The sequence below is a fragment of the Rhinolophus ferrumequinum genome, chromosome 21 (genome assembly GCF_004115265.2).
Source record: "Rhinolophus ferrumequinum isolate MPI-CBG mRhiFer1 chromosome 21, mRhiFer1_v1.p, whole genome shotgun sequence".
Taxonomy (NCBI): Eukaryota; Metazoa; Chordata; class Mammalia; order Chiroptera; family Rhinolophidae; genus Rhinolophus; species Rhinolophus ferrumequinum.
Genome location: NC_046304.1, coordinates 37,770,148 through 37,788,201, shown reverse-complemented (window position 1 = coordinate 37,788,201; position 18,054 = coordinate 37,770,148). Strand labels below are relative to the sequence as shown.

Below are 18,054 nucleotides of genomic sequence, written 5' to 3'. Positions count from 1 at the left end.
GAAGAGCAGGCTACTCACTGAGGGGAAGGACACAAGCCACCCCCCACCGAAATAGGGGTGGGAGGCCTCGGAGGCAGCAATTATAACTGGAGAGCAGTACAGTCGAGCCTTATCCAAGGTTGGACGGCGTGGGTCGGGCGCGGCGGCGCGTGCGCAGAACCCGTGGCCGGCCGGCTCCGCCCCGCGCTCACTATTTATTCCCAGAATCCCTCTGTGTCGCACCAGAACGGCTGGATCGTTCTGAGACTGCGGCCCCCGGGCGCGGCGGCGTCAAGATGGCGGCTGCGGCGGTGGCGGCCGCGGCAGCCGCAGCTGCGGCTGCATCTCTGCAGGTGCTGGAGATGGAGAGCATGGAGACGGCCGCCGGCGGCTCAGCGGGACTGGCTGCCGAAGTCAGAGGCAGCGGCACGGTAGACTTCGGGTCCGGGCCCGGCTTATCTGCCTTGGAGGCGAGCGGGGGCGATCCGGGCCCGGAGGCCGAGGATTTCGAGTGCAGCTCTCACTGCTCGGAGCTGTCGTGGAGGCAGAACGAGCAGCGGCGCCAGGGCCTCTTCTGCGACATTACGCTGTGCTTTGGTGGTGCCGGAGGCCGCGAGTTTCGGGCCCACCGCTCGGTGCTGGCCGCCGCCACTGAGTACTTCACGCCCCTGCTCTCGGGCCAGTTCTCCGAGTCCCGCTCGGGCCGGGTGGAGATGCGCAAGTGGAGCTCGGAGCCCGGGCCCGAACCCGACACGGTGGAAGCCGTTATCGAATACATGTACACCGGGCGCATCCGCGTTAGCACGGGCAGTGTGCACGAGGTGCTGGAGTTGGCGGACAGGTAGGCGTGAGGTGGAGATGCGGGCCGCTGGAGGGAGGAGGCGGGAAGGGCAGTGCCTACCGGTGGGCGCCAGGGAGCCCTGAGGAAATGCATTCGTTTCTCACTCATTGAGTGCCTACTGTGTGCTGTGGGCCAGCCTTTGCTCGGGGCACTGAGGAGGCAGCCGGCTAGTCCGGCGAGGGCGACCTTAGGGAGCTCAGATTCCAGGTGGAGGGGCAAAGGCAATGAAAAGGAAAGTCCTCATGTAATAAGTGCCGTGTTGACATTAAAAAGGAATGAAAGGATAGTGATTGGTTAGAGGAAAGACCTTTCTGAGGAGGTGACATTTAAACCGACCTCTGAAAGGCAAGGAAGAACTAACTGGCCGTGCGAAGATGGGGAGTGAACATTCCAGGCAGATATCGCAGAGGCCTCCAGGCAGGATCCAGTTTGGCTTAGAAAACTCAAAAAGGAAAATCCAGCGGGGCTGGAGCGAGTGGGTGAAAAGGAGAAGGGTGTGTGAAATGCTTGGAATAAGGAGTTTGGATTTTACTGGGTGATGGGAAGCTAGGTAAAGAAATTGTCTGATTTAAATATTTTAAAAGATGATTCTGCTGCTGTAGAAAATGGATTGAAGGGCCGAATGGATGCTCCGGAGACTGGTTAGGAGGCAGGTGAATGCCATTTTATACAGGAGTGTTTTTTGGCAGTGTTATGTTTCAGATACGTTATTTTAACAAATACCTGCTGAGTACCTATTATGCACCAGATCAGACCCTGGGTTAAAGGTGCTGGGGATTCAGCAGTAAACAAAACAGACGAAAGTCCTTTTCCTTGTTGCACTCACAGTTTGTAGATGGACAATAAATAAGTGAAATAGCATGTTGGATGATAAAGCTATGATGAAAAAACATGGTGGGGACATATAGAAAGTGCTGGTGGAGAGGAGCTGTTGTTTTTTAATTGAACAGGGGATGCCTCACGAAGAAGACATTTTGCCAAGAACTGAAGGAGACAAGGTAAAGAGTGTTCCAGGTAGGCGACAGCGGTGTAAAGGCCGAGCTTGTCTGGAGGTTAAGAATAGCAGGAGGCCAGTATGGCTGGATCAGAGGGATGCAGAGTGACGGGTAGGAGAGGCCCGAGGGTGGAAATGCGAATAGATTCTGATCCCATAGGGCCTTGTCGGCCTGTGAAAGGACCTGAGCTCTTTGAATGATATGGGAAGGTTTGGGGCAGAGGAATGATGCGATCTGATTTGAAGAATTCTGCTATGTTGAAAAAAAGATGGGCTGATGGGGAAGGCGTTGCAAGGGCAGAAGCAAGAGACTGTTTAGGAGGTTGTCCCCGAGGTGGTTGACGCTTGGGTTGAGGAGGGAGAAGTAAAAGTGATAAGAAGTGCTTCAATTCTAAACATATTTTTTAAGATAGAGGAGATAAATTTGCTGACTTGATGTGGGGTGTGAGGGAAAGACTGCTAGTTTTTTGACCCAAGCAATCGGAAAGATGGAGTTGTTATTTATTAAGATGTGGGAAACTGCAGGAAAGCAAGTTTGGGAGGAAGATCAGGAGTTCGGTTTTGGTCCAAGAGATATTTGAGTAGGCAGTTTGATATCAGAGCATTGGGAGCTAGAGATTGGGAGGAAATCAGCATATAGATGGTAATTAAAGCTATGAGACTGGATGAAATTACTTAGGAAGAGAGAGTAGATAGAGAAGGGGCAGAACTGAGCCCTGAGGTTCTTCAAAATGTAAAAGAGGAACGAGCAGAGAAGACTGATCTCTTGGAAGCCTAGAAAGAAAGGGTGTCAAGGAGGGTATAGCCAGTCATGTCAATTCTCTCAACCATAAGTGGACATTGAATTTGGTGATAATAGAGGTCCTTGATGGCATTGACAGAGCCATTTAGGTCTTACCAAAAAGAGGATCAGAAAAGTGTTAAATGTAGAAATGTTGGGGGAGGAGTCCAAGGGGAGGTCTCCACACACACACACGCACACACACGATAGGAGATATTAGAGCATTTTTGTGTGCTGATGAAAAATGAATCAGTGGAAGGGGACAAATTGATGTTATGGGAGCGGGAGAATAATTTCAGGAGCAAAGCCCTTGAAACCAAGAAAGGGATAGAATCCATATTAAAAATGGAAAAGGTGGACTGGGAGGGCAAAGTAAAGGGTACAGCTGCAGGTAGGTAGATTGGGTGGTGGGAAGATGAAGTTTCTGCCTGATTCTGTTTTCTCAAAGCATGAGGTTGGGTCACCCCATTGGAAGGTGGAGTGGGGTGGGTATCAATCTAAGAGAGCAGGGTTTGTTGAATGAAAATGGATGAAGGGTCATTGCACTCATTCATGTTGTGTTTCTTCTGTCATGTGAGCTTGGGTTTTTCAGATTTATCCCTGTTTTATTAGGGGGTTGGGGGTGAAGAGAGAACACCCCAGGCAATTTACTTGAAACTCTTGTTTCCATCTGTCAGCTGCTGAGTAGCTGCCTGGTGTTAGGCAGTTCTGAGTGCCCTGCAACCATCACATCTAATTTACCGGTAGCTCTTGAGGCAGGATCCCTCTCCTTACCGCCCTCCCCCCACCCATATTCTGTCTGTTGATCATGTCTACCTTGCACGGCACTTAGAAATAATAGGAAGTGCCCAGCACAACGCCATCACGTGGCAAATGCCTAGTATGTGATAGCTATTGTTTTCATAGAACAGTGTTTCCAAACACCTGTCCAAGGGAGTATATGTCAGAATTACCTGGAAAATAGGAGTTTGCTGGCACGGAGAGCAGGAAATCTAGTGACTCTGGCACTCAGACGTGTTTGAGAGCCACTGGAGCTCTTTCCATTCCACCTTGGCTTTGTTTTCTGTCTCAGATGGTATGTTCCCTGAAGAGGGTGAAGGGAGCCTATCTTATTCATCTTTGTGTCATTGTTAGATAGTTATGAAGCACAAAAACCATAACCAACGGTTACTGAATTACAGAGGTCTGGACTGATGAAGTCATCGTTCTGTTGTTTAAGGTTCTCAGTTCTGGGGACTTGTTCTTATTTTTGGCCACCCTCAGGGCTGAATTCTGCCAGATTTATGGATTTGGCTAAAACGATTCTTTTCCCCCTCTTCCGCCTCCCCGCCCCACTCTGGTTCAAGCAATTGTTTCTCAGTCTAGTTGTGTAGGACGCAGCTGCCTGGCCCGTGCTGATATTATGGGCCTTGCGCTGCCCCCACCCCCCAGGCAGTCGGTCGTCGGTCGGCCACTCACAGCAGCTCATGGCAACTCTCACCAGCTGCCAGCCGCTCACACTGGCTGCCAGCCACTCACACTGGCCGCCGGCCACTCACACTGGCCACCGGCCGCCTCTGGCAGCACACGGCAGCCAACGGCAGCACAGCGGCCTGCAGCAGCCAACCCCCTGCTGTTCACGGCACCCCAGCTCCAGGGAGAGCTGTTGTTCACAATCTATAGAGGGCGCAGCTCACTGGCCCATGTGGGATTCGAACCAGCGATCTCGGAGTTAGGCGCTCCAACCACCTGAGCCACCGGGCTGGCCCTTTTTTTTTTTAAGTTTAACTTTAAACAAATTTAGTTCAGCCATAAAAAAAAAAAAATGAAATTTTCCCATCTGCAACAACATGAATGGACCAAGAGGGTATTATACTGAGTGCATGCCGTAAGTCAGGCAGAGAAAGACAAATGTCGTATGATTTCACTTATAAGTGTAATCTAAAGAACAAAATAAACAAAACAGAAACAAACTCCTAGATATAGAAAACATTTTGATGGTTGCCAGATGGGAGGGGATTTGGGAACGAGTGGAAAAGGGGGAAGGGAAATACAAATTGGTTGTTACGCAGTAGTCGTAGGGATGTAGGGTATTGCATAAGGAATATACTCAATAATATTGTCATAGCTGTATAGTGTCGGGTACTAGATTTATCTGGGTGATAGATGGGAGGGGTTGGGGGCAGGGTGAAAAAGGGGAAGGGATTAAGAAATGCAAATTGGTAGTTACAAAATAGTCCTGGGGATGTAACGTAAAGCATAGGGGATATCGTCAATAATGTAATAACTATGTATAGTGCCAGGTGGGTACTAGACGATTTAGGGGGATCACTTCTTAAAACATATAAATGTCTAACTACTATGCTATACACCTGAAATGAATATAAAATAATATTGAATGTCAACTGTAATTGAAAAAATTAAAAAAAGGGGGGGGAAAGGTGAAGGAGAATAAGAGGTCCAAATTTCCAGGTATAAAACAAATAAGTCATGGGGATGTGATGTACAGCATAGAGAATATAGTCAATACTATTGTGATAGCGTGGTACAGTGTCAGATGGCTGCTGGACTTACCATGGTGATCACTTCTTTAGGTCTATAAATGTTGAATAACTATGGTGTACCCCTGAAGCTAATATAATATTGTATGTTAGCTATATTTTAATAAAAATCTTTTTTAAAAAATTTAGGTGGGCAGTTTCTAGTCAGCTACATGCCAAACCACATTTTTTCTTTTTTTTCCTCCCCTTTCTTCCACCTCCTCCCACCCCACTCCGGTTCAAGCCTTTGTTTTTTCTTTTTTAAACCTTGACTGTCCTACACATGTGTTTTTTTATTGCTGTTTTATTTCCTGGCTTCTTCAGAGGTTAGAGTTTGCTTTACCATCCCCGCTTTAGTGAGAACTCAGCTCCGGCCAACCTCCCCCGCCACCTCTCCAGCAACCCCTGTCCTCACTGGCTGACCAGGTAGAAAGCTCTGGTGAAGATTGAAACCTGTGACACACAGCCGCCACTGCTATTCCTTCTGACACTTGAGTAAACAGCCTCCTAGGAGCCATAGTCCCTATGCATGTAATCAGTGCTTCATAAAGTTTTCCCACTGAGACCCTGCCTCTCTGAAGAAGAGGCTGGTGACTATCCAGGGATTAGGACAGGATGACGTAGACAAGTTTGAATTGGGATTTGCCTTTGCCCAGGCAAATTAAAGTGAAAATAAAGTATGGGATTGTTTGTACTTTATTAAAGGATATGTTCTGAAAAACCTTACATGATTAAAAAACTCCATTTTGTGTATATGTGTGTGTGCGTGTGAGTGTATTAGATGTATTACACATAATATATAATTTATATATAAATTAATGTAAATGAAAAATACATAAAGATGATTTTATATATGGTTTTAAACATACTTTTCAGCATAATCCTTTTTAACTTGGGGGAATTTGCTTTTTTTCAGCAGTTGGGCACAAAGTGAGATGATACTTAACCATTTCAATTTGTATAACCCAGATGCTCTCAAAATGCAACCACATAAAATATATACATTGAAAATCCTTCTTTTTCTTGATTTTAGGTTCCTATTAATTCGTTTAAAAGAATTCTGTGGAGAATTTCTCAAGAAAAAACTTCATCTCTCTAATTGTGTGGCCATTCATAGCTTAGCTCACATGTATACCCTGAGCCAGCTCGCTCTAAAAGCTGCCGATATGATACGGAGAAATTTCCACAAAGTAATTCAGGATGAGGAGTTTTATACTTTACCTTTCCATCTCATTCGAGACTGGCTGTCGGACTTGGAAATTACAGTCGATTCGGAAGAGGTTCTCTTTGAAACGGTTCTGAAGTGGGTTCAGAGAAATGCTGAAGAGAGAGAGAGGTACTTTGAAGAACTTTTCAAATTGCTCAGATTGTCTCAGATGAAACCCACTTACCTTACTCGGCATGTCAAACCAGAGAGGCTGGTGGCGAATAACGAAGTTTGCGTCAAGTTAGTGGCCGATGCTGTGGAGAGACACGCCCTGAGAGCCGAGAACATACAGTCTGGCACGTTCCAGCATCCCGCTTCTCATGTTTCATTATTACCTCGCTATGGGCAAAACATGGATGTGATCATGGTTATTGGAGGCGTGTCAGAAGGGGGGGACTATTTAAGTGAATGTGTGGGATATTTTGTCGATGAGGACAGATGGGTAAACCTGCCTCATATTCATAATCACCTGGATGGACATGCTGTGGCAGTAACAGAATCCTATGTATATGTTGCTGGATCCATGGAGCCAGGGTTTGCTAAGACTGTGGAAAGATATAACCCAAACTTGAATACGTGGGAACATGTTTGTAGTCTAATGACAAGGAAGCATTCTTTTGGGCTAACAGAAGTCAAAGGGAAACTCTACAGCATTGGAGGACACGGCAACTTTAGTCCTGGCTTTAAAGATGTAACTGTGTATAATCCCGAGCTTGATAAATGGCACAACTTGGAATCAGCACCAAAGATTCTCCGAGATGTCAAAGCACTAGCCATTGAAGACCGGTTTGTGTACATCGCCGCCCGCACGCCTGTGGACCGGGACACCGAAGATGGGTTAAAGGCTGTCATTACTTGCTATGATACAGAGACTCGACAGTGGCAAGATGTGGAATCATTGCCACTTATTGACAATTACTGCTTTTTCCAAATGTCTGTGGTTCATTCAAACTTCTATCAGACAGCATCATGCTGTCCCAAGAGTTATTCTCTAGAAAATGAAGAGGCAGTAAGAAAAATCGCCAGCCAAGTTTCCGATGAGATCCTTGAAAGCTTACCTCCAGAAGTACTCAGCATCGAAGGAGCAGCCATTTGCTATTACAAAGATGACGTTTTCATTATTGGAGGCTGGAAAAACAGTGATGATATTGATAAGCAGTATCGGAAAGAAGCCTACCGATACTGTGCTGAGAGAAAGAGGTGGATGCTCCTTCCTCCCATGCCACAGCCTCGTTGCAGAGCCACTGCTTGTCATGTGAGAATCCCATACCGGTACTTGCATGGCACACAGAGATACCCTATGCCTCAGAACTTAATGTGGCAGAAGGACCGGATCAGACAGATGCAAGAAATACATCGGCATGCCCTAAACATGCGGCGAGTGCCAAGCTCTCAGATTGAATGCTAGGTTCTCTACTGCGTGCAGCTTAAAACAGTTATACCTGTTTCTTGAGGCTGAAGACATCCAGACTGTTACTTGAAAAAGTATGTCGATAACTTATTTTCTACCTGAATGGATGATGGCCCCATAGAAAGGAAATATAGTTAAAAAACTGCAGACTGGGAAACTCAGTTCAAAATGTGGTAATATTTTGTTAGCGTGCTGTCTTTTCCTGTCTTTGGTTTCTGTGTATGTGCCAGCTAAGTAAGATCTTTTTAAAGACAAGTGGGAAAACCAGGTGGTTACTTGGCTGTTTTTCTGCCAAGAAGTTATAACTCCTTTGTCTTAGGGACATGTTTTGAACATGCTTTGAGCACCAATTTTATTTGCACATTTATTTTGATACTCCTTTTCATTTTTTCCTGAATGGTTGGTTTTGAAAAGATCAGAACTTAACACATAGCCTTTCTCTGCAGGAGGTATGTGCAATAGACTGAAATTTGAAGGAAAAAGCACAATATTTCAGCAAGATGATTTCAGAATGTTTGCATTGGTATTTTGTTGTTTATCTAGAAATACTGTTTTGTTTCTTTCTAAAAAAAAGATCACTGATGAGAAATTTGTGATTGGAGCATGCATATTTTGAATATTTTTCATTTCTTTAGCAACCGACTTAATGACTTCAAGCCATTGCTCTGAGATGATGGTAGTTGGCGAGAGTATTGATCTTTAGCTGATTGGCTAAACACAGAGGACGTTACATATGCATGAAATTTGTTTCTCTAAGAAGAGAAGTATTATTAATATAGACCGAGACATCAAAGGCATTACAAAATTTAAAACACACTTTTTTCCTGGAGTTGCAGGCTTGAGGATAAGTGAATCAGTTTAAATAATGCCTATGACAATCGACACTCGATGCCTTCAGTTTTAAATTTTGCTCTAATGCATATTGTGTAGAATCATCCTCATTCTTTTCTAAAAGACACTTTTCTCAAAATGGGAAGAAAATAGCAATTTAGAGAAATGTTGCTAAAGAGAAGCTGTATTACTTCTCAGCCGATTGTTATAATGTCTCACCCAGTTGCCCTGGACTTTAATTGCACCTCTACCTGAGCCAGGAATACCGAATTTAAGTGCAGAATTCTGGCTCTTAAAAGGCTGTAGTTATCTTTTATTTATTTTTATGTATTCTTCTGATTCTCTTCCACACTCCCAAGCTTTATAGAAATTAGCACTCAGGTTGACTCTTTTAGCACTCAGTTAACTCATGTTCCTACTGTTTGCAATGTGGGTCCAGTATATTTTCTTTGTTTTTTTCAGACTATTTTTACTTTATTAGACGTTCCAGAATACTATTCTAGAAGTTGACTTCTAAGTGCAGTGATTTGTTTTTTCCTAGTCCATTATTAGTTGTATCTTCCTTATTAGTTGTATTAAACATCAAAAGAAAAAAGTACAACTAGAAATTTTGGCTGTCAATTTGCTGCAAGACTATTAATGTTTAGACCTTGGACTCTATACTAAGAACTTCCCTAAAATTTCTAAATTGGCATCCCTGCCTAGGACAAAGATTTTCAATAAATGTTGGAAATCTGCTTTAAAACTATCTTAGACTGGGGTGGGGGTAGGAAACTGTAAGTCATATTTCTATATGAGGACATATTATCTTATCCCACCTCTACCATTTTCTCAATTTCCATGTATTTGTAGTTATTTTAATAAAAGCCATTGGATTCTGAGAAGTGCTAATTCTTAGCTGTGAGAGGTCTATGCAAGTAAGACAGAAAAAAAGCTCATTGAATGAAGTCCTCATTTCTCTCTGATAGACTAGGCTAGCAGACTTCCTTTTCTTGGTGGTGGTTAAGGAACTTAGAAGCTCACTAGGATGCCAGTTTCTTTCCAGAAGGATATCATGTAAGGATTTGGGGTGTTTTTTTTGTTTTGTTTTTTGTGGGGTTTTTTGTCTCAGGGTTGTTTTCTGAGACAGTCATTACCAATTTATTTGGAGGGTTGTCTTTTTTCCAAATAATGTGGCAGAAATTATAACTCATAAGATTTAGGTATAATCTGGTTTTGAAGACTTGATTGAAATTGTTGTTTTTTAACCCAGCAGGCAGCCTAGGCCATGGGTGAAAAGAAGGGGTAAGTCCTTCCTTGCATGGTGATGTGTGCAGCTTTTCCTGGCTGAATTTCTAATCTTCATATTTGAATTCACGTGTGTGATTTCACATCAATAACTTGTGTTTCTGAAATATCCTAACTAACTTGTTAATCAGGAAAGAAACCAGATTTGCTTAAATCTGTTCAAGGCTGACATTCTGAAATTCTAAACTGGAAATAACTTCCCAGCATATTTGGAAAGATTCTGATTATGACCAGCCTAAAAGGGCTCTTTGGGAAAGACATTTCCTTTTTTGATGAAGACTTAAAGATTGTGCTTGGTATTTAAGCAATTAAAAAGACAGCTTTAAAATGTGTATTTAAGTGAACCAGTTGTTTTGTTTGTTAGTTTGTTTGTTTTGGTTTTGTTTTATGGAAGGAAAAGAGAGGAATTGATTATACAAAAAGTAATAACTATACATAACTTTGAGTGAAGCTGCTTATGTCTCAGAATGGATATCTTTTAACTATACCTACCCCACCATGGTTTAAAAAAAAAAAAATCAGTGGTATATATTGAGAATGTCAGTCATGAGCTTAGTGTTTAAGTATCTCACAGTTATTTGCATGATTAGTCTTGTGTACCTTGGTATTCAACTTTGCTTTTGCTGTGCCAATTCAAAAATGTTTTTCAAAATTCATTGACATCAGTTTTGTTTTGATCAGTTGGTTTTGTATAGTATTTCTAGGACCAAAACATTTTAAAATACCGACTTTTTAAATACAGAACAGATGTTTGGAGCTAGAAAGACAGCGTTTATGGAAGATTTGTGTGCTTTTGTATTTTAAACCCTTTGGGCTGCTGGAAAGGCAGTTTCTAGGGCACACTTTTTTCCTTTTCATGTTTCTTGACTAGTGTAGCATGTGGTGTGTTTAAATAGTTTATTCTCTGCTTCATAATTCTAATATGAACACTATATTATAGGTAGACAGATAAGCTAAATTGTGTATTTTAGTTACTTGGAAAAACTAAAGGAACTTTTTGTGTACTTTCCTCAAATTAAGCTTAAATAAAAAGGCTATATTGGCCAACTTTTGTGTCCTTTGAAAACATACAGAATTGTGAAGCAAGTTCTCTGCATACACTAGAAAAATAGGGTGCTGATAGGTTGCTGTTTAACTGTAGAATATTTGAGAACCGGTTCAGTCTCCTTTTTTAACTGTTAAACAATTGGCACAGTTCATCACTCCAGTTTGTTACTTTCTTGAGACTAGTCCATTTTTGTTTTCGTTACAACGCTCACATCGAGTTCTGGTCATTGGAAACAAAAGAGCTCATAGTTGAGTGATGTGATACAATAAGAATAACATAATGTAGTGGTCATTTCCTTCAAGGAATTTAGACAGCCAAGTAACTGCTGTTTGTCGCGTACCTTTGTAGGGCTTCTGTCTTACACTATATGACCATTGCTGCGAATGTCTGACAGAAGCACATTCAGTAGAGCACTTGCTGTTAACCTGATCCTCCTGCATAATGCACTCGTGAAAAGTAGTGCTTGCTAGATGTTTGAAGATCTTAGTTAGCATCCCTGTGCTAGGGCTCATTGAGTTATTTGTAAAATAAATATGTAGCTCAAGCTGATACACAGTGACTTTGGGGAGCTAGTAGTATCCAAGCTCCTACTTTACTAGAAGTATAACTTTGACTATCTCCTGTCAATCAGAGGAGACGTGGAATTTAGGACACTTTGACACATTACCGTGTAAAATAGCTTGTTTTATGTTCCTAAAGCTATCTTGTTCTGTGTTAAATCATCTCAATGTAAGTTTTAAATAAACGTATTTCGTTAGAGCTGGTTTGCACTGTGTACTTCTTTTTTTCATCTTTAAGTATGCACTGTTGAATATCATTGCTTTCTTCCTTCCCTCTTACTCCCTCATTCATCCAACCCTTGGCTCCCTTAAGTTGAACATTTTCCAGTACTCTTACAAGTTTAAACACTGCATTTATTTTAAAAAAGAATTCTTATTGCTTAGACTTTTTATTAGCTAAATGAAGAGGCTCATACAGGTAGGGTACTTGTCGAAGCGGAGTACTTTACTTCATCTCGCAGCGCTAGTCCTGTGAAGTTGTCCCTTCTAGCGGCGTATTCCCCAACGTTGGCCAGCCCTGGTACCACACAGCAGCTCAGAGCACTGCGGTATATGCTCATGTCGTGAGCGTCATACCACTCGTCCGTCTTTTCATCATAGCACTCCACGTTAAAGGTGGTGGTAAAGCCATTAAAGCCGCCCACCACAAACAAGAGGTCATCTACCACCTCGATGCCAAAGTTACTACGAGGATTAAACATCGTGGGGATGGTGCGCCAAGTGTTAGCCACGGGGCTGTAGGCTTCTGCACTCCTCAGTCGATTCGCCCCATCAAAGCCGCCCACCTGTGGACAGCAAAGGAAGATGGTTGACTGTTAACCCCTGATTCTATTCACCAAGGAGGCCCTTGTAGGGGAAGCCCAGTGATTTCAGACCTCCCTCTTCCACTATCTTCCATGGAAAAAAAGCTTTTCAGATGCTTACCAATGATAGTGTTAAGCTATTTGCTAATTGAAAATCAAGGGGTATCGTCTCTGTGGTGGTACGAGATAAACTCACCGCATACACGTGTTCTCCATAAGCAATTACGCCTATTCCACTCCTCCTGCTTCTCATGGGTGCTATGACGGTCCACTGATTACTCTCAGTGTTGTACACTTCTGCTGTAAACAGGCATTCATTTCCGTTAAACCCACCACATATATAGACCTGTGTGAAGATGGTTCCAAGATTATTAAAATTGTTACCTCTGGGGAGTGGAAAGAAAGGGTGTGTATACCGGGGGTGCCAAAAAAATGTATACAAGTGGACACTTTGGTCAACGTTGCTCAAGCAATAGTTCGCCATCATCAGAAGTGTCTGAACACTGATGGTAACCCACTTTGAGCACCTCTTGTAATTGCAGAAGTCAAACGTGACTTGTATTCTTTTGTTATTGGTATATATTATTACAATTTTAAGGTTTTTTTTCCTTTCTTAAAATGTGTATACATTTTTTTGGCACCCTCTGTATATGGTGGTGGTGGTGGGGACACTTTTGGTACCAGTTTGTACAATCTGAGTTTCTTTTTTCCTCATGTGCATGCATTGCTTTTTTTTTTTTTTAAAGTTTATTGGGGTGACAATGCATTGCTTTTTTAATAAGTAAAATAAGCAAAGATAATTACAAGGGACCACTTAGTTATCTGACAGACTTAGTACTGCAGAGTGACTGTGTTTCCCCAAAAATAAGACCTAGCCGGACAATCAGCTCTAATGCGTCTTTTGGAGCAAAAATTAATATAAGACCCATTATTATATTATACTATATTATATTACATCCAGTCTTATATTAAAATAAGACCAGGTCTTAACACATTAATTTTTGCTCCAAAAGATGCGTTAGAGCTGATTGTCTGGCTTGGTCTTATTTTCGGGGAAACACAGGAGTACTGCCACTTCTGTTTTCCATCCACCCCAAAAAACAAAAGCATTATTTCTGGGCTTGTTTGCATTCACATCTCCCGCACCCCCTACCCCCCAATTCTTACCTTCCCATAGAGTGTTGTGGCACTGGCATCACTCCTCTGTTCGTGCATGGGGGCAATGAGTGTCCATTGATTGGTCTCTGGCTCATAACGTTCAGCAGTATTGAGACGCACATAGCCATCAAACCCTCCCATGGCATAAATAAAATTGCTGAGGACCGTCACGCTGACATAGCAACGTCTGGAGTGCATCGGGGCCACCTGATGCCAAGTTTTCTTGACTGGGTCAAAACGCTTAACACTATTGAAATAGTCTACGCTATCAAACCCCCCAATGATATAAACATAGCCTTTCAAATAGGCTGCCCCGTGGTAGGCACGGGGACTCTCTTCCTCACAAGTGACATTCACCCATCTGTCTGCCCGAGCATCGTATGCCTCAATGGCATTGGTAGGACTCCCACCACTCCAGCCACCAATTGCAAATAGGATGGCGTAGGGCAGGCGGGGCCTGGTGAGTGGGTTGGTAAAGTCAGAATTGGAGGGTCCATTCATGTTTAGGTCATACATGGCCTTTAGGGCATTAATGATGACTGGCTTGCATTCCTCGCTGTCTTTCACATAGTCATTCATCTTAACGTTGTTCATGAAGTACTCAGCATGCATGAGGGCCAGGCGAACCTACAAAGGCAATGCAGAAGGTCATTTAGGTGAGGTGAGGCTGCCTGGAAAACCCATATCCTTAATCCTGTTTTACAGTCTACCTTTGAATTATAGTACGATCATATTATTTTGTTTTCGCTTTTGAAATTTACAACTCACAGTTTAAAATACTTGTTTTTCAGAGGTGGTATAAATTTGGGTGCTAAGAAGGAGCCAGACAGAAGACACCTCAAATGGTCGGTGAGCTAGCCCATTCCTTGGCCACCGGACAGTACTGTCAGACCAACAAAAGCTGTAGTAATTGTTTTGTGATTGAATATCTATGTCTCTGTATGTAAAATAACATGAATTTGCACCAAATGGCTACAATTGTGTGCATTACTCATGGTTTGGTTACTAGTCTTGGGTTTGGGGAACTCACAGAACACACAAAGGTGAAAAGAAGACCCTCTAGAATTCTTTTGAAGGCCTTTCCAGCTCCTTCCCCCAATATCAGGGAGAATTTTGGTCAAAGAATATAACTGGGGTGGAAGGAAGTAGCAAAGCCAAGGGCAGAGAAAATTGCAAAATTCCAGAAACTAGAAGAAGATGCCTTCTATTCTATATAAGTGTATGTAAATACAGCCCTGGAATCTGTCAAACATTTGAATGTGGCTCTTAGGACAATCCCTCTGGGATAAATGAACCAAACAAGAGCAATTAAGCATTGCACTCCACAAAAAAACAAACTTGACCTTGGGAAGCAAAACCGAAATATGCTGCTTCCTATTTTGGGGGTCGTGAGAAATCCATTTTAAAATAGCTTCAAATACAGCATCTTCTTGTTTGACGTTGAGCTCATCTTTCTCAATGATATCCTTCAGTTCAGTGACTGAGAGCTCTAAAAACTCTGCTGAGACTTTCACCATCTCCTCGAAGTTGTGCAGTATGAACATGTAGGCCTTCTGCCTCAGTTCCGGGCAGTAGTAGTAATCTGTGAACTTGCAGATGCCGATACAATTATCCAAACACAGCTCTGACTTGAGGAACTCACAGCAACCTCTGACGATACCCATGATGTTAAATTGGTCTGCAGCAGCCAGCAGCTTCTCCACGTTGTCCGGAGTGATAGGCACGGTCCTCGTGTATGCATATTCAATAATTAGCTTCATCATGTCGGGGGAAATGCCGGGAATGTTGTATACCTTTTTTTCAGTGTTGTTCCAGCCACTTGTAAACAAAGCTCTGAAAGAAAGAAAGAAACTAACAGCCACTGAAACCTTTCTCTCTGGTTTGCCATGCTCTCTCCTCTGCCTTTTCTTGTTGAGAGTTTGGACATTTTCCAAAGAGTGTAACAGTGAGTATATCGGAAATAAAGTGGGGTGAGGAAGGGAAGGGGGGTGGAGGGCAGACTGCTTTATACAGTGGGCAAGAGAACCTTTACGAGAACGTTGACGTTGGTTACTGATCTCCTCCTCCTCCCACTTTGTGGATGGAGAAATTGGGATCTAGAGCTGGGAGTAAGCCCCACGTCTCCTCTGTCCCAACCCATTGCCCACCAAATTTTACCTTGCTTAAGGAAATTAAACTTGAGCAATACGCTTTTCAGATACATGTTGTTCAATCAACACAGGTTGATAACTTAGTCACTTCTGTTGGACCTCCTTGGTCCAAGCCACCACTGTCTCTTGCCTAGATTATTAGCAGTCACCTCCTAACTGATCTCCCTGCATCTGCTCTTGACACCTCCAGAGTTTATAGTCTTATCCCAGTCACCAGACTCAAAACCTCCCACTGACTTCCTTTCTTAGAGTAAAATACAAAGTCTTTACCAGGGACTACAAAAGTCCCCTGAGATCTGGACCAGTCAGACCTCTTAGAGGTATTTCCCTCCGCCTTCCCCCTCACTCCATTCCAGCCCTGCTGGCCTTGCTTTCCTTGAATATACCAGAGATATTTCCATCTTTGGTCCTTGTACCCGCTGTTCCCTCTGCCTAGAGGCTGCCCCCGGATCTCTGTATTTCTCACTCCCTCCTCCCCTTGAAGTCTTTCCTCCAATGTAACTTTGTCAGCAAAGTGATAATCCTATTTAAAATTGCCACCCATTAATCCCTATTTTCCTTAGCACTTATGATCTGATATGTATTTTATTTATTTAATGCCTATTCTATCTTCCAGAAGGTAAGCTTCATGAGAGCAGAAATGTTTATCTCTTTATTAATTGGTTTATTTCCAGTACATACTGTCGTGCCTGTCACAAAATAAGCCCACTCAAGAATTATTGACTGAATAAATGACTACTATTCCACTATGTAGCTAGGTACTTTTCTAGGTGTTGAACAAGACAGAATTCGCTGCCCTAATATATTTGGCTTCCTTTTTCTAGGAGGTTTAAGGGAATATGGGCTTAGAGATAATATTCTTATCTAGAGCCGGGGTCTGTAAACCTACAGCCTCTGAGCCAAATTCCGCCCACCTCTTCTTTTTGTATTGCCCACGAGCTAAGAATGTTTTATACATTTTTAGATGGAAAAAATGAAAAGTATTTTTTGACACCGGGGAAATGATAATAAATTCAAATTTCAGTGTCCATAAATAATTTTATTGGAACACAGCCATGCCTTTTCATGTGGTATTATCTATGGTTGTTTTTCCACTATAAAGGCAGAGTGGAATAGTTGCGACAGACTGGCCTGCAAAGCTTAAAATATGTACTATTTGGACTTTTTGTAGACCTAGCTGAATGAGAATTTTTAGCAACAGATGAGACGCATTTATCATATCTTGATTGGAATTGATTACGCAAACATTTTCAGCTCGTGAACAAAATAGCCCTTCCACTTCCCGGTTTACAATGGTTTTGGCTCAAACTCCCTTTTTCTTCTGATAAATATTTCCAGGTTTCTTTCCCTTCATCCCTCTACCCATCCCCTCAATCCTTGTTAATTTATCACCCTGTTTGAGCTCATCTCTACCGGGATAGGGGCGTAGGAGTGGCTGAAGTGGCATTGCCATCTAGGTTTAAGTAGGAAACCCAGTACGCGTGCCCAACCTTCCCAAAGGTTGGTTTGAATGAGAAGCAAAGGAAAAAAGCAGCTAGCCCACCAATAGTTGGTTGAAATCTAATTCAAAACCAGAGAGAAGAAGCTCTGGCCCACGTTGAGCCTTTTCAGAAGACAAAGGAGCCGCGCTACAGGAGTCCAGAACTTGGATAGTTTCCCTAAACGTAAAATGATGAGGTGGGAAACATGAAATGAACCAAAATGTCTCAAAATGAGCCCAATTCCCCCTTTGGCTTAGTTTGGCAACCCTGTTATACCTAAAGTAGGAACTGCAGCTACAGAGGATGTTCTTGTGGGCATTGAATTCAAAACCGTTGACCTTGATGACCACGTCGCAGAGCTTGCCCTCTAGCCTAAGCTCGTTGAAGATCTCACAGGTCATCGCACTCATCTTCCTCTCCATATGAGGCTGGTGGAAACGTGTGGAGGCCGCCGTGCTCTCCATTTCCATTGCACCCTGGGACCAGCAGAGCAAGAGGCTGTTCTCCTAGGGTGTTGGGGAGAGTTGTGGGGGCTCCTTTAGCCAGCTGTCGCTCCTTTTCCCTACTACATCTTTCACGTAGGGCCCATCAGGCCGCCCAAGTTCCAGAATCCTAGGCCCGCAGTGAGATCACTCTTAGGATTGTGTTCTCAGGTTCTGGAACTCTCCTGCCCCTGGCTTCCTTCCTTATCCCCTCCCCCACCACACTACTGCAGCTCACCCCACACCTCCTTCTTTGTCCCTGTACCCAGAGCAGGACTGTGCCCACCAACACCATGTAAGAGTTTTTATGAATTCTGGTTCCTGCTCCCACTTCAGTTGCCCAGTTCCATATCCCTGTAGCATCCACTACCTTCTTCCACTGCACCACACTTGACTCCTCAGACACGGAGTTCAAGGAAACCAAGTCAGAGGAGGCAGAAGGGAGAAGAAAAACTGTAATTAGAATTTCATTCTGGGCCAGTTGTCAGGGCCTTCCTGTCCTCGGAACATGAGGTAGGTACT

At 43.2% G+C, this 18,054-nt stretch overlaps 2 protein-coding genes across 3 annotated transcripts; one reads left to right on the top strand and one right to left on the bottom strand.

The window, feature by feature from the left end:
• The first annotated feature begins 217 nt into the window (after positions 1-217).
• Positions 218-11,657, top strand: KLHL11 (kelch like family member 11). The gene is made up of 2 exons (XM_033090775.1): positions 218-820; positions 6,148-11,657. Exons 1-2 carry the CDS (start codon positions 276-278, stop codon positions 7,727-7,729), a joined length of 2,127 nt encoding a protein of 708 aa, XP_032946666.1. The 5' UTR covers positions 218-275; the 3' UTR covers positions 7,730-11,657.
• A 138-nt stretch (positions 11,658-11,795) lies between these two features.
• Positions 11,796-17,664, bottom strand: KLHL10 (kelch like family member 10). 2 transcript variants are annotated; one of them, XM_033091094.1, is made up of 5 exons: positions 17,389-17,625; positions 14,763-15,252; positions 13,429-14,046; positions 12,458-12,607; positions 11,796-12,243 (listed from the first exon to the last, which is right to left on the bottom strand). In XM_033091094.1, exons 2-5 carry the CDS (start codon positions 15,180-15,182, stop codon positions 11,869-11,871), a joined length of 1,563 nt encoding a protein of 520 aa, XP_032946985.1. In that variant the 5' UTR covers positions 15,183-15,252; positions 17,389-17,625; the 3' UTR covers positions 11,796-11,868. The 2 variants fall into 2 exon arrangements, with proteins under 2 accessions (XP_032946985.1, XP_032946984.1); XM_033091093.1 differs by having other exon boundaries at positions 11,820-12,243; positions 17,327-17,664.
• Between the last annotated feature and the right edge of the window lie 390 nt (positions 17,665-18,054).